This window comes from Apteryx mantelli, chromosome 1 (assembly GCF_036417845.1).
Source record: "Apteryx mantelli isolate bAptMan1 chromosome 1, bAptMan1.hap1, whole genome shotgun sequence".
In the NCBI taxonomy this organism is placed as follows: domain Eukaryota; kingdom Metazoa; phylum Chordata; class Aves; order Apterygiformes; family Apterygidae; genus Apteryx; species Apteryx mantelli.
Window position 1 is genome coordinate 2,875,292 of NC_089978.1, and position 13,892 is coordinate 2,889,183.

A 13,892-nucleotide genomic window follows, 5' to 3' on the forward strand; every position below is an offset into this window, starting at 1 on the left:
CCCCGCGGCCCCCTCCCCCGCGGCCAATCAGCGGCGAACAGGTCGCGCGGCCCGGGCGCGGGGGCGGAGGGCGGCGAGAAGATGGCGGCCAAAGGCGGCAGGAACGGGCTGCTCGACAAGGTACGGCGCCGCCCCCCTCCCCACCCCCAAAAAGCCCCCCTTCCCCCCCAAAACGCTCTTCCCCCCCCAAAAAAAAACCTTTCCCGCCGCGGCCCCCAGCTCGGGACCTCCCCAGCGGGGCCGGGGCTCGGCGGCAGCACCGGGCCTGGCCTGGCCCGCTGGGTCCCGCCTGCTGCTTCTGCCCTCCGCCTCCTCGGAGCGGCCGAGGGAAGCGGGGAGGGAGCCCGGGCGCCCCTGCACCTCGCCCCGCTGCAGGAGCAGCTGCCGCCTGCGCAGCCGGTGCCGCCAGCGGCGCTGAGCCGAGGCCCGGCCGCAGCCCGGCTCGCAGTGCGGCCGCGCTCCTCCCGCTGGGTCTTTCGCCGGCAAAGTGGTGCTGGGTGGAGGCGGCTGGAGAGCCCGCTGGGGCAGGCTGTGCTGCTAGAAGCCTGCTGGTGAGCCTGGCCTAGCCCTGCTGTTACTGATTTCCAAGACCTTGTGTATGTGTATATATATATATATATATATATATAGGGGCTCGCTGTCAGTCCAGTTTCAAGGAGCTGGGTGTTCGCATCACAAATCTTCATTGCACTTGGCCGTCCTTTTTGCTCTTCTGGTAGCTGTACCGGGAACTACAGACCTGGAGGCGTTTTTTGTTGTTGTTGGTTTTTTTCCACAGCAAGACTGAAACAGATGTCTGTATCTCTGGGTGCAGGAGGGTGTATCTGTGGAGTGGCACGTCTGGAATCTTTCTCTGAACTTCACAGCACAGATGACTGCAGTTGAAAACACCTTAATTCTTTTTTTCATTGATAAATATGAATCCATAATGTTTGAGGAGTATAGTTTTCTTGCACGTGAATCCATAATGTTTGAGGAGTATAGTTTTCTTGCATCTGTTTAAGTTTGAGGTGAAGTTACCCTTATTGTAAACTTGTATTGTAAGATATGCTGGCATCCTCTTTAAAATAGTAGATCAGGTTGTTGAATTGAATGATTTGGGGGAAGGTGTGCTAATCAACTATTTCGGGATATCCTGTGCGAATGCGCTTAGGTTTTGGTTTGGAGATGACAGCACTTTGTGGTCGAACTTCAAGAACTTTTAAAGGTATCACGCTCTCAAAGCGTTCTTGCTATTTTCACTGTGTTCTGTGCCTACTTGGTTGTTATTTCAGAAGGAAGAGAAGTAGTTGGTAAGAGAAATACCTTGTTGGTGCTGGAGCTGAACCGTTTAGGAACAGCACATTGAAACTGGTATGGCTTCAGCAGGGCTTCTGTGTTAAATACACAGACGTGCTTGAGGACGTTTTGTTTTCTTTTCTCTCTCCATCCCTTGTTGGTGTGTATGTCTTCATTTCCTCTCCTTAAATGATTTTAATGAATTCTTGTCATCTCTGGCAATAGAACAACTGGGCTATATATTGCTGAGGTATTATCTGGAGAACTGTGGTCTTAGATCCCTCATTTGCTCAAGTCTTTTTTCAATCGGAAAGGATAATGGGGTATTGCCAAGGCTTTAGTATCTTAGGATAGGTTGTTTGTCTAGCGCATCTTTTTGAACTTCACTAATAAGCTAAATCAGGATGAGTTTAGGGAGGTTGGCATGTTAACTATCCCGTTTTCTTTTGTCCTGCTCATGTTCTTTCGGTGTTTGTGAAAATCGGATAGTTCCTCCTGACCTGTTCTTATACAACCAGGAACACCTGAGAGCGCACTCCCGGTGAATTTAGATTGGTGTACAATGCTGCCTCCAGTCCTCCAGAGTTCCTTGAGATTTCACTAATTTATTTCTCTGACCTAACAATGGCACGACACTAAATTATGAACCACGCTTCGCCGCCACCGCCGGAGCATCCGTCTCTTCTGAGCCGTGCGAGTCGAAGGACTAAAACCACTTCCTGGTTGCCACCTACTATTACTGCCTTCCGCTCCTGTCCCCCAGGAGGAAGTATCTGGGAGCAGAGGACATTGATTCTGAGTGCAGTCAGGCAGCACTGGTATTTTGGGGAGACTGTGGCCCCGAATCCCTGCCTCTAGAGCAGGGGCTGGTGAATAGCAGGATTTGTGCGAGGGACGGGGACTCGCTGCGCTGTCAGCTGTGGGCCTTGAGGGATTCAGTGCGCATCGTCTGCTGAGGTTCATCCAAGCTCCCTTTGCTGCAGTACGGGAGATGTGTCCCAGTTTGAAGAGGTTTTGGTTTTAGGGTTAAGAAAGAGGAGATGACTTTCTTTCTATCCTTGTAATAGAAAACGCAGATTAGATGCAGTTCACAAATATTGTTCCCCTTGAAGAACTTAGGTAGTCTATGCTGCTGTCCGTTGGGCGATGTCCTTGCAGTAGCAACAAATCTTTTTTACTGTACTACTTGATTATTTATGTTTGCAATACCCCAAAGTGCCTGTAAGCTGCACAGCAATATTAGAAGAGGCAAGTTAGCTACCCAGATGTAGCAGTCTAAAATTGGGCATGATGTAAATGAGGTTGACGGTAGCAGCAGGAGGAGTAAGGCAGGGGAAAAAAGCTTGTGCTGTGCCTTGCTTCTGACATACGAACATCTTGAATTCATCCTGGAGGATTTTTTCCTTGCCTCCTGCTTTTGAGGGAGTTTTGTGAAGGGATTTCAATGAAAGTGATAGCTCGACAAATGAGCCTTGTGAGTGCTTGGGCCCTGCGATGGCAGCTGTGAAAGTAAGCGCTCGTTTTGCTCTTTCATTTTTGGAGCTAACAGCAGAACGCTCCCCCGTTGCGGCGTTGCGATCCAGCTGCAGGCAGCGTCTTTACCCGGGCGTGAACAGCTGGGATCCTTCTGTGTTTCTAGCGTCAGCTCGGTTTTATGACTTCTTGAAATGGCATTCCTGTTTCTTGGACGGAGGGGGTTGTTTGCTTTAGTAAGGTAGCCACTAGCTATATTTTACCCTTCGTTCTGAAGCCTCGTTCTTACAAGGATGTGCTTTCAGGTACCCAATCCACTTCTGAGGAGTGCCAGTTGTAGCACACCGTGTTTGTTTCCCATTGACAGTTATATCCTGAGGAGAAGTTAAGACGTGTTCAGGAGATGTAAGAGTTCTGACACCATAACCTTTTATTCATTTTTTTAAAACCAAAGAGTCAAGCCACGTCAGCCTAAAAATTGTTTTGAAGTAGTCGGGTTTTTTCTCTCTTGGACTGGAGCTGAATCCAATCTTTTCTTTTGGAGCTTCTGAACCCATGCTAGAAGTGATCAAAATGAATAACTGGTTGGAAAATATGATCCACTAGCCAGAGCCTGAGCAGCAGAGCTGTTTGCATCTGCCAGGCTCCCCCTGCAGCTTCACCTTCCCTCCCCACCTCCGCGTGCCAGCAGGGCTGTCCTGCAGACCCTGGAGGGGTAGAGGCTTTCCTCCGTTTGAGGGTGTGCGCTTGGTGGGAGAGGGCCCAGCCGAATTTCTGACTCTAAGTTGCATTATGGCAGCATGGCCATCACTCAAAGGTGTTGCACTGGTGTGAAGACATCAAAGTACAGGCGTGCATATGTTTCTGTGCTTGTGTGTGCAGACCAGGCTTGAAGAGCTGGAGAGAAACAGCACTGCGGTGCTGTGCTGTAGTAGGAGAAGAAACCTCAGGAGAACATCAAGAAAAACCTAAAGGAGGTCTAAAGCCCCTCCCTGGCTGCTGTCCCAAACTGCAGATTGCCTCCGTTACAGGCCCTTTCTCCCGTGAACCACCTTGGGATTATCGGGCTGTTACTGTCTTGCAGCAGGACAGCTTCAGTCACGGATAAGCCTGAATACGAACTAAAAGAACACCGTTTCAGCGCTCTGCTTTAAACAGTCTTAAGACTAGATGGTTCTGTGGGAACAGTTCTGTTTCAGAAATGTCATGTGAGCTTTACCTACCTCAGAAAGTCCTGGCTCTCACCTCCGGTAAGAGATCGGTGCCAAATAAATGATTATTGATCTTATCTGACACTTGCAGCGTTGTTGTGGTTCAGGACAGAGAGTCAGAAAGTAGGAATCCAGTTTTGGCACAGTCGCAGGCTTTCCGGACAAAGTTGGCTAGATTATTATGGCACTACCTAGGCTCTTTTAACGTGCAGATATTCGTCTCTGTGCAAATCCCTTCAGTACGTGAAGTGTTAGCAATCCTGTGCCTGCAGGGCTGGTTTCCAGTGCAATTATAAGATGGCTTTAAAATCTTCAGGCTCTTAAAAATAAGTAGCATCCAGGCATCATTCTCTTCCGTTTTGTATCGGAGCCGTGTCTGATCATGATCGTCCCGTACCTCTCGCTGGTAATTGGGTACTTTCACATTCAGACGCGTTCAAACATTGAATGATTTTTCTGTTTTGTAATACAGAAGTTTTGGCCGGAGGGTGCAATGTTCAGAGGCGATAGTAATATTAAATATTTAAGCCTAAAACATTGACTGACAGGGTCTCAAGTATTTCTGGATTCCTGCTCTCGTTTTTCTCCTTAGGGACAAGCCTGAGAATACTGTCATAATTTTACAGCAAGGCTTTTCTTGTTTTAGCCTTAGAAACGTGGGAAAACATTAATCAGGATTTGCTTGGCTTTTTTTACTTTTTCAAAAAGATTTCTTTAGCAGCCTTTGAAAAATCACAGCTATACCTAAGGGCAGATGTGGTTTGAAGAAAGCCTTAAAACAGCCTGCTAAGGCCCCTGGAGTTATCATAGCTTCGCATTTATTTGGTTCACCGTTACTTGTAAGAAGCAGCAGGAGGGAAGGGTCGATCGGCTGTAAAGGTTCGGGTGTTTTCATGGCGTTTCATCCGTAACGGTAATAGGCTCTGCAGGCCGAATGATGCTTTCGCTCCACGGTGAGGCTGCCTTCGTTTGAACCGTACGAATATAATAAAGGACAGAATTTTCCCCTGTAGTTAAATCCGGGCTTGTAGTTCAGTTGCTGGCGTGTGTAGTAGAACCGAATCCGCCTTTGCCGTGTCACCTCTGCAAGCGTAATAGTAGCCGACTTATTTTTGTCCCTAAAGTAACAGGACTCCTCCTGCACCTCCCAAAATTAGTTTGGTACCTTAAGTAGCTGCTGTTTCAGAAACGTATTCCATCTTAGGGTTTTGCTAAGCAAAGCACATTTGCATGTAGGCAGGCAGCGTGATTTTTTGTTTTTAATAGGTTGTTGCCTTTCCTTCCCCTCCCTCCCAAGAAATGGAGGCTGCTCTTGAGAGCAGCGAGGTCAAGTCTGAATGATTTTATTATATTTTTTCGAAAGTGTCTTTCAATTCTTTTGATTTATCAGCAGGATGAGGAAACGGGGACTGGCTGCGGTGTGGTTGCTTGGAGGCTTTTCACTTCCAGTGCACTTACTAGGAAAAAATATGCGTATTCTTTTCCTCTCCCTGCTCTACCTCTTGATATTTTCACCTCTGTGAATCGCAACGGGCAAGAACTAAAATGGTCGTAGATGCTTTTGTAAAGAAAATAGATAGTTGAAAGAATTCTTCTGTATTTTTTTTCATGGAAAAGGGTTTTGCTTTCAGTTGTAGTTTATGCTATATTAGGGGGGGAAAAAAAAATGATGGCTATAAAAATGTGGCCTAGCAACCTCCTAAAATGTAATTCTCACTGATATGAGAGCTATTTCCCGGGTATCTCTGATTTTTAAATGCTTCTGGCTGTTTCTTTTGTCCCTCATAAACTAGCTACTGCAAGTGTGCACGTCGCCTATGCACCTAGTAATTTCTACCTGCAGACCCCGGAGGCTAATCATGCTTTTCCCTAGGCAAGATTGGCTTTTACATCTTTCTTTGAAATGCTTTAATTCCTTCCAGAGAAGGAAATGAACTCTTCTGACAGGCACTTAGTAAATCCAACTTGGAAACTTCAGGAGATAATAATACTAGCGAAGTTCAGAATTGCTTCTAATGACACCTGAAATCTGAACTCGAGTCACTTAACAAAGAACCGTTTGAAATAACGGGCTGCTTAAAATACCCAAGGCTCAAACTTACAAATCCACCTGTGGAAATACTGCTGGGAAATACTGCTTCTGTCGGCAGCCCCCAGTGAGGCTGTAGCAGCTTCACTAAGAAGCGTGAGTACATCCAAAGGGAAGGATTAAGTCAGAACTGGCATTTTTTGTGGAGGAAAACAGCATTTGCAAACACTAAATCAGAACGAGAATTAAACCCGATGTACAAAGTCTCTTTAGCAAATCTCTTTGGTCCTGCTGATCGGACTTAACAGTTTAAATCTGCGAGGCAGTGCTTTAGCAGTGGGGTACGTGACTTTTAAATGCAGTGTAACTGTATAATAGGCATTGGATTCCCTTAATCTTTGGTCAGTTTTTCATATACCGAAGCTACGCTGTAGCTGTTTTTCCTGAGTTGCCTCATATCTTTGTGTTCAGTGCAGGAACAAATGTATTGACAATGAAATGCCCAATTCTTTGGAGGCCCTTAACTATTTTTGGTTTACGTTGCAGTGGAAGATTGATGACAAGCCAGTAAAAATTGACAAATGGGACGGTTCAGCTGTGAAAAACTCTTTGGATGATTCTGCCAAAAAGGTACATTCTGCGACCGCCGACTTCTCTTGCTCGGAAAACGTTTAAGCCTTTGCTCTGTGCATAAAACTCTTAAGAAAGGCCGGGTGAAACTGCACAGGGAATAGCAGGATGAGCTTGCTACTGCGCGTTTCCTTGCGTCATCGTGGGTTACTTTGCTTTCTTAGCCCCTTGCAGGGTTGTTTCAGCGAGGAGTCTTGCGTTAGTAAAGTCGGGCTTTTTAGCCCTTACGCTAATCCCTTATGCCAAAGTAAATTCTTAGGTTTTATATTTAGCTAAACCTTCTCGAAAAATCTGTTTTCTATGTGAAGCGCCAGTGTCCTTGCCAGTTCTGCAGTGTGTTTTGTGATTTCCCCCTGGATCCGAGTTGGCTAAAGCAGCGTTAGGGCTGAGAATAACAGCAGCTATTACCATGTCTGATGCAGACATCAGCTACGTATAAAGTTTCTCTTCACGTTACCTGTATAATCTAGATTGCTGTGTCGAAATCCGTCACCGAAGCAATTTGTAAAACTTATAAAAGCACAAAATAAACTCCGCTGCCTGTTTCTCCCTCAGGTTCTCCTGGAGAAGTACAAGTACGTTGAAAATTTCCGTTTGATTGACGGCCGCCTCATCATCTGCACAATCTCTTGCCTCTTCGCGATTGTAGCTTTGATTTGGGATTACCTGCACCCCTTTCCTGAATCCAAACCTGTTCTTGCTTTTTGTGTTGTATCATATCCTTTATGTGGGTCGTCTTACTTTCACCAGAAGGGGTTTCTTTATTTTTCTTTTTTTTTCCCCCCTCTAAAGCGCAACAAACCTCATCTCTCTAGTCCCATTTTCAGGCCTATGAGAATTTTGCCACCTGTTGTGTGGGGATCAGCTGTTAATTACCTATTTTTCATGTAACAGCCAAACTCATGCCCGTCGGGGTGGTTTCAGTCTGACAATAACACCTAAATCTGGGTTATCTGCATGTAGTAGGTGACTTCCTGGATCTCGGACATCACATGCACATAGAGACAGCTGAGTTCTGCTGTGTTAATCTCAAACTGAAAATCAGCCCTCAAAAATTTGGGGTGTTTTTGCGTTTTTTGTTCATTTTTGTTTTAATTACAGCGAAATTGCTTCTGTAGTCAGGCTACGGTGACATCTGCCCTTTCCTAACACGAGAGCCCAAGCACCCAAAGTGAAAAGCGAAGCGGGAGTAATTCTTACCAACGCTGCCCTCAAAGAGGAACAGACACTGAACTTAGGAAGGCAGCGCTACAAATCAGCGCGTAAACAGTCGTAAGTTAACGCTGAAATACCAAGAAATATTCAGAGTTACGTGTGCGGTATGGTATGGTGGCACAACTGGGGTTTTTTTTTCCTGTTTGGGCTCGCGGGGTTGGCTTGCCACCGATTTGTTTGCAGCTACTCCAGCAAGAGCAGATGCCTGTAGAGGTTTTGCAACATAAATATATGTGACGGATGAGCAGTGCTTTCCAGGAACTGCAGGCAGGCCCGTTTTCAAGGGCGCTATCGGAGCGGCAGCGCGAACGAGCAGCCTGGAAGCTCTGTGCGGACCTGGGAGTCGCTGTACGATCTCGGGCAAGTCGCTTCCTCGTTTCAGGCTACGGTTTTTCTCCGTTTGGCTTTCGGCGTGGAAGCTGGGGTGATTCATCTGGCAGCGCTTAGCATGATTTAATTCAAAAAATGATGAGGAAAAATTAATCGCTTGATCTGCGCTTTGTAGAAATGCGCGGTAATTAATGGTGACTCATTTAGTCTCACGTTTTCCCACCGTCTCCTACAGATGTTGCCCCCCAAAAATGAGTGAAGTAAGTGCAGACGGTATTTCGTTGCTGGGATTTCTGCTTCTCTGAATGATTTTATGTAGCTTTCCTGTTCAAGAAAGTGTCTAGGGTGTTGTCGCTTTTCCCATTCCTTTCAGGCATTGATTAGTGCTCTTGTACAACCGCAAAGCTTTTCCCGATGTCGCGCACTATCGGTTTAGCTTTTCGCGCTGAGACATCAGTCCAGCGCTCTGCTTGGAACGATAAAAGGTGACTAAAATGAACAGGGGATGCAAATAACTTCTCTGCGCGCCTTCAAATTACCGCGCGCACGGTTTTCGCCCCTTGATTTCCTTAACTTTTTGAACGTATTTCGTGATGATGGGGATCCTGACCATTTATACCTCGTACAAAGAAAAGAGCATTTTCCTCGTGGCTCACAGAAAAGATCCCGCGGGGATGGACCCGGATGACGTCTGGCAGTTGTCCTCCAGTCTCAAACGGTATCGTTGCTCCTAGAACCAAGCTCGTCGAGAGGGAGCGCGGTAACGCGGAGAAAATACTCTTATTTCTGCGAGGGGGACGTAAGCTTTTTGCAAAGGGTCGGCTGCCGCGCGGGCCGTGCGCTTTGCTGCTCCCTGGGCAACCCGTGATTAATATTCCCCGCAGCACGTTGCTCAGAAGTAATAGTGGTCTGAGGCCGGCTGAGCTGAGCCAGTCGCGCGTGCAAAATTTCCATCTGTGGGATCATCCTAAACATCTTTTTTTTCCCCCTATTTTCATACCTACGAATCTGTTCCGCTCTACTAAAATCGAGTCCCAAGCTAAAAATGGGAATAGGGGTGAGTAGTTAGGTGCTGCGAAAGTTCAACCATCGCTTTTTAAATGGGGGAGAAAAACTATTGAATCCGTTACAAAGAGTATAAATATCTTAAATTGCATTATAATTAAAGACCGCATGTTGCGACTGTTAGTATTCCACCTGTATGCAGGTAATAAAGCAGGGTGTTGTGTGCCGGGATCCCCTTCTTTGGGGATTTCTGTCCCTAGCAAAGACAACGGTTGCTGTTATGTTCTGGTGCGAACTGAACGTGGGGGGTTTTTTTTGATTCCCGACAGCTTTTTGGCGACGCCTCAGCTGCGCCAAATTCCTAACGCATTTCTTGCTTTGCACCTGCTTTGCTCTTCCTTCAGGTTTGATGACAAATACACCTTGAAGCTCACTTTCATCAGCGGGAAAACCAAACAGCAGAGGGAGGCCGAGTTCACCAAATCCATTGCTAAATTCTTTGATAACAATGGCACGTTAGTCATGGAGGCCTACGAACCAGAGGTCTCCAAGCTGCACGATAGCTTGGCCCTGGAGAGGAAAACAAAATGATTTCGGACACGACCCTTCGTCCTGGCGTCACGCTAAATTCACACCAATAAAGCAAAATAGCAAAGAAAGCTAATCGCCTCTGTTTTTGTCCTGAAATCCTATTCGATTTTTTTGGAGGAGCAGGATTTTTAATCTTGGAGCCAAGATTTTTTTTTTTTTTTTTGAAGCCGATGTCTAAGCCTTGGTCCGTGTGCCTGCCTCTCCGCTTCCGTCGCCTCCAGGGTGGATGTTGGAGGACGATTGACGTTTTGGGGACCTTCAAGAGGGAGAGCGTCGCTCCGCGCTGTGTTCACGTCCTCCCGGCTCTGCGCCACGCAGTGTCCGGGGCCTTTTACCCTTCACATTCCACTAATTTCACGTTACCTTAGCGCATTTTTTTGCCGTAGGAATTCAGGACAAAATCCTTACGTTAAACAGCTGTCCCTTCGCCAATGAGTTTTCTTTATTTTTATATTTATCTAATTGAGGGGGGGGATTGTTTTATATATGGGAAAACAAAAAAAGCCTTTTATGTGTTTCGGGGGGTGGGTTGGGGGGAACGAGCAGGCGAACGCGCTGCTCCTGTACGTTGAGCGACGCGATGCCGGCTTTTTCCCCGAGCCGCCGCCGTCCCCATCTGCGCGGCTGCCGCGTCGCCGTTTCCCTCCCCGTTCCCTGTGCTGTAAAACGGCGTTTTCTAAACGGATTCTCTTGTGTTTTGTTCGTTTTGTTGTTGTTTTTTTTTCCAATAAAAGGCAAGAGCAGATGTGAAAAGCGTTTCCCGGCCTCTCTCTCGGCGCTGCCCGATGCCCCGGTGAGGGGCGGGGGTGGGCGGCGCTTGGGCGGCGGGGGCGGGGCCGGCGCGGCGGAAGCGGCTCCGGGCGCGGCGGGAGGCGGCGGTGGCGGTGGCGGCGGTGGCGGTGGCGGGTTGGTGGCCCCGGGCTGCCCGGTAGGAGCGGAAGGGGCCGGGGGGGCTCCGCGACGGCGGCGGGGAGGCGGGCACGGCCCGGGGCTGCTGCCTGGCTCGGGGAAGGGGGGGGGGTTCCCCGTCCCTGTCTCGGTCTCTAGGGTGTCCCCGTCCCTGTCCCCAGGGTGTCCCTATTCCTGTCCCCATCGCAGTCCCCAGGGTGTCCCTATTCCTGTCCCCATTCCTGTCCCCGGGGTGTTCCCGTCCCTGTCCACAGGGTGTCCCTATTCCTGTCCCCATTCCTGTCCCCGGGGTGTCCCCATTCCCATCCCCATCCCAGTCCCCAGGGTGTTCCCGTCCCTGTCCCCAGGGTGTCCCCATTCCCATCCCAGTCCCCAGGGTGTCCCTATTCCCATCTCCATCCCAGTCCCCAGGGTGTTCCCATCCCTGTCACCATCCCCATCACCATCCCAGTCCCCAGGGTGTCCTTATCCCTGTCCCCATCCCCATCCCTCTCCAGGGTGTCCCCATCCCTGTCCCCAGGGTGTCCCCATCCCCATCCCCATCCCAGTCCCCATCTTCATCCCCCAAGGTGTTCCCTCTGCATCCCCATCCCTGTCCCCAGGGTGTCCCCAGGGGTCAGACCCCCATGGGTGGCTGGAAGCGGTTTGGGAGAGCGAGGTGGGATGGGGAGATTGGGGAGAGGAGGGTCAGGCTGGACCCCGCTTTCACCCTGTGAAACCTCTCCTGTCGCTTTTCTGCCCTGCCAGGGATTTCGGGCTCTTGGGGGAGAAGATGACACCGGAGGCTCCGCCGAGCCCCCGCCGGGAGACGCTCTTCCGACAGGAAGCTCCCGGCGGGGTCACCTACCGCATCCCGGCGCTGCTCTACCTGCCGCCCGCCGCCACCTTCCTGGCCTTCGCCGAGAAGCGCTCGTCCGCCCGCGACGAGGACGCCGAGCACCTGGTGCTGCGCCGGGGCCGGCGGCAGGGCACGGCGGTGCAGGTAACGGCGGCGGCGCGGCCTCCGGAGCGCGGCGGGACGCCGCCGGCGCCGTGCTTCCCGTTCTCCCGCTTTTTCTTTTGTGCTTCCCCGCAGTGGGGCCCCGTGGAGGAGCTGCCGCAGCTGACGCTGCCCGGCCACCGCACCATGAACCCCTGCCCCGTGTACGAGGCGGCCGGCGGCACCGTCTTCCTCTTCTGCATCTGCGTGCGGGGCCGGGTGACGGAGCGGCGGCAGATCCTGGCGGGCCGCAGCGCCGCCCGCCTCTGCTGCGCCGCCAGCGCCGACGGCGGCCGCAGCTGGGCCCCGCTGCGCGACCTCACGCCGCAAGCCGTGGGCTCCGACCTGCGCCGCTGGGCCACCTTCGCCGTGGGGCCGGGCCACGGCGTGCAGCTGGCCGCCGGGCGCCTGGCCGTGCCCGCTTACGCCTACTACGTGCACCGGCGGCTCTGCGGGCTGCCGCTGCCGTGCTGCACCAAGCCGCACGCCCTGGTCTTCTACAGCGACGACCGGGGCCGCAGCTGGCGCAAGGGCGCTCTCGTCGAGGGGCTGCGGACGATCGAGTGCGAGGTGGCCGAGGTCGGCGGCGGTGGCGACGGCGACGGCGCCGTGCTCTACTGCAGCGCCCGCACGCGGCGGCGGTGCCGGGCCGTGGCGCTCAGCACCGACCGCGGGCTGCGATTCGGCCGCTCGGCGCCCTGCGAGGAGCTCTGCGAGCCACCCAGCGGCTGCCAGGGCAGCGTGGTGAGCTTCGCCGCCCCGGCCGGCGCCGAGGACGCCGAGGACACCAAGGGCTCCGAGGACACCAAGAACACCAAGGATGTCAAGGACAAGAAGGATGCTGACGACACCGAGGACACCAAGGACACCAAGGGCTCCGAGGACACCAAGGACACCAAGGATGCCGAGGACACCAAGGGCTCCGAGGACACCAAGGGCTCCGAGGACACCAAGGACACCAAGGATGCCGAGGACACCAAGGGCTCCGAGGACACCAAGGGCTCCGAGGACACCAAGGACACCAAGGATGCCGAGGACACCAAGGGCTCCGAGGACACCAAGAACACCAAGGATGCCGAGGACACCAGGGATGCCAAGTATGCTGAGGACACCAAGGACACCAAGGGCACCAAGGGCACCAGGGATGCCAAGGACGCCAAGGACACCAAGGACGCCAAGGATGCCACCGCCGCCTCCTGGCTGCTCTTCTCCCACCCCACCGACAAGCGCCGCCGGCGCGACCTGGGCGTTTATCTCAACCCCTCGCCGCTGCAGCGGGCCGGCTGGCGGCGGCCTTGGGTGCTCTACGAGGGACCCTGCGGCTACTCCGACCTGGCCGTGTGCCCGGGTCCCGGAGGCCTCTTCGGCTGCTTGTTCGAGTGCGGAGCGGCCAGCGAGTGCGAGGAGATCTCCTTCTGCCTCTTCACCCTCCGCCAGCTCCTGGACGCCTGTGGCGAGCCGGCCGGCGAGTCCGGAGCCGCCTAGCAGCCGGCGGCGAGCTTCCCGCGAGAGCATCACCGAGCTTTTTAAAAACGTTCTTCTTTTTTTTATTTTTCCGGGAGGTTTTTAATGCCCCGGATGCTCCCAAAACCCTGTGACACTGCGGGAAAGCCAGCGGCCGGTTTTCCCGGATGAGTTTTGGGTGCCCTCGACCTCAGTGGGACAGAAGCAGGGCGAAGGAGTGGCGCGGGGCTCCAACAGCCGCACTTAACACCTTTTTTTTCCCGTCAACCATCTAATTTGCCCCCTGTTGTATAAATACATATTGTAAACCGGGGGGGGGGGGGGGTTGTCCCCTTTTTTAAGTCACCTGCGTGTGTCCCGCCATGTCCTTAACGCTCTCGTTACCCAGCCTCACGGATACAGATATGCAAAGCCGAAGCGACTCGTCTTCCCAAGATGTTTTATGGGATGCCATCGTCCGAACAACTTTATTACTTAGTCCGAACTGATGCTTTGCAACCGAGAAAGAGCCGGTTGTGTCCGGCAGTCGGGAAATCCCACCGTTCCGGGATGCTCCCGTGGGCTTTTCTGCTCGTTTTACTAAAAACTACTGAGTTTTCCCGTTCATTTGTGTCCCAGCCCAAGCGTTGCCGGCGCGGCCGGGCTCCCTCGAGCTTGCGACCTGGGCGCGTGCGCGCACGTCATCCGTAAAACCGGAGGTTTTAAACCCGAAGGTTTGGGGTCGAACGCGGCGCTCGAGTTTTGGGGGTCTGGAACCCCCGAGGGTCCCAGGGGAGGG

General features: G+C 51.9%; 2 protein-coding genes across 2 annotated transcripts; both read left to right on the plus strand.

Moving 5' to 3' along the window:
• Positions 1–30: 30 nt before the first annotated feature.
• Positions 31–10,515, plus strand: SPCS2 (signal peptidase complex subunit 2). Its single transcript, XM_067307501.1, has 5 exons — positions 31–120; positions 6,538–6,621; positions 7,177–7,336; positions 8,749–8,884; positions 9,576–10,515. Exons 1-5 carry the CDS (start codon positions 82–84, stop codon positions 9,760–9,762), a joined length of 606 nt encoding a protein of 201 aa, XP_067163602.1. The 5' UTR covers positions 31–81; the 3' UTR covers positions 9,763–10,515.
• On the plus strand, positions 10,480–13,698 carry NEU3 (neuraminidase 3). Its single transcript, XM_067307598.1, has 3 exons — positions 10,480–10,555; positions 11,419–11,653; positions 11,747–13,698. The coding sequence occupies exons 1-3, from the start codon at positions 10,548–10,550 to the stop codon at positions 13,133–13,135; spliced, it is 1,632 nt and encodes a 543-aa protein (XP_067163699.1). The 5' UTR covers positions 10,480–10,547; the 3' UTR covers positions 13,136–13,698.
• Positions 13,699–13,892: the final 194 nt, after the last annotated feature.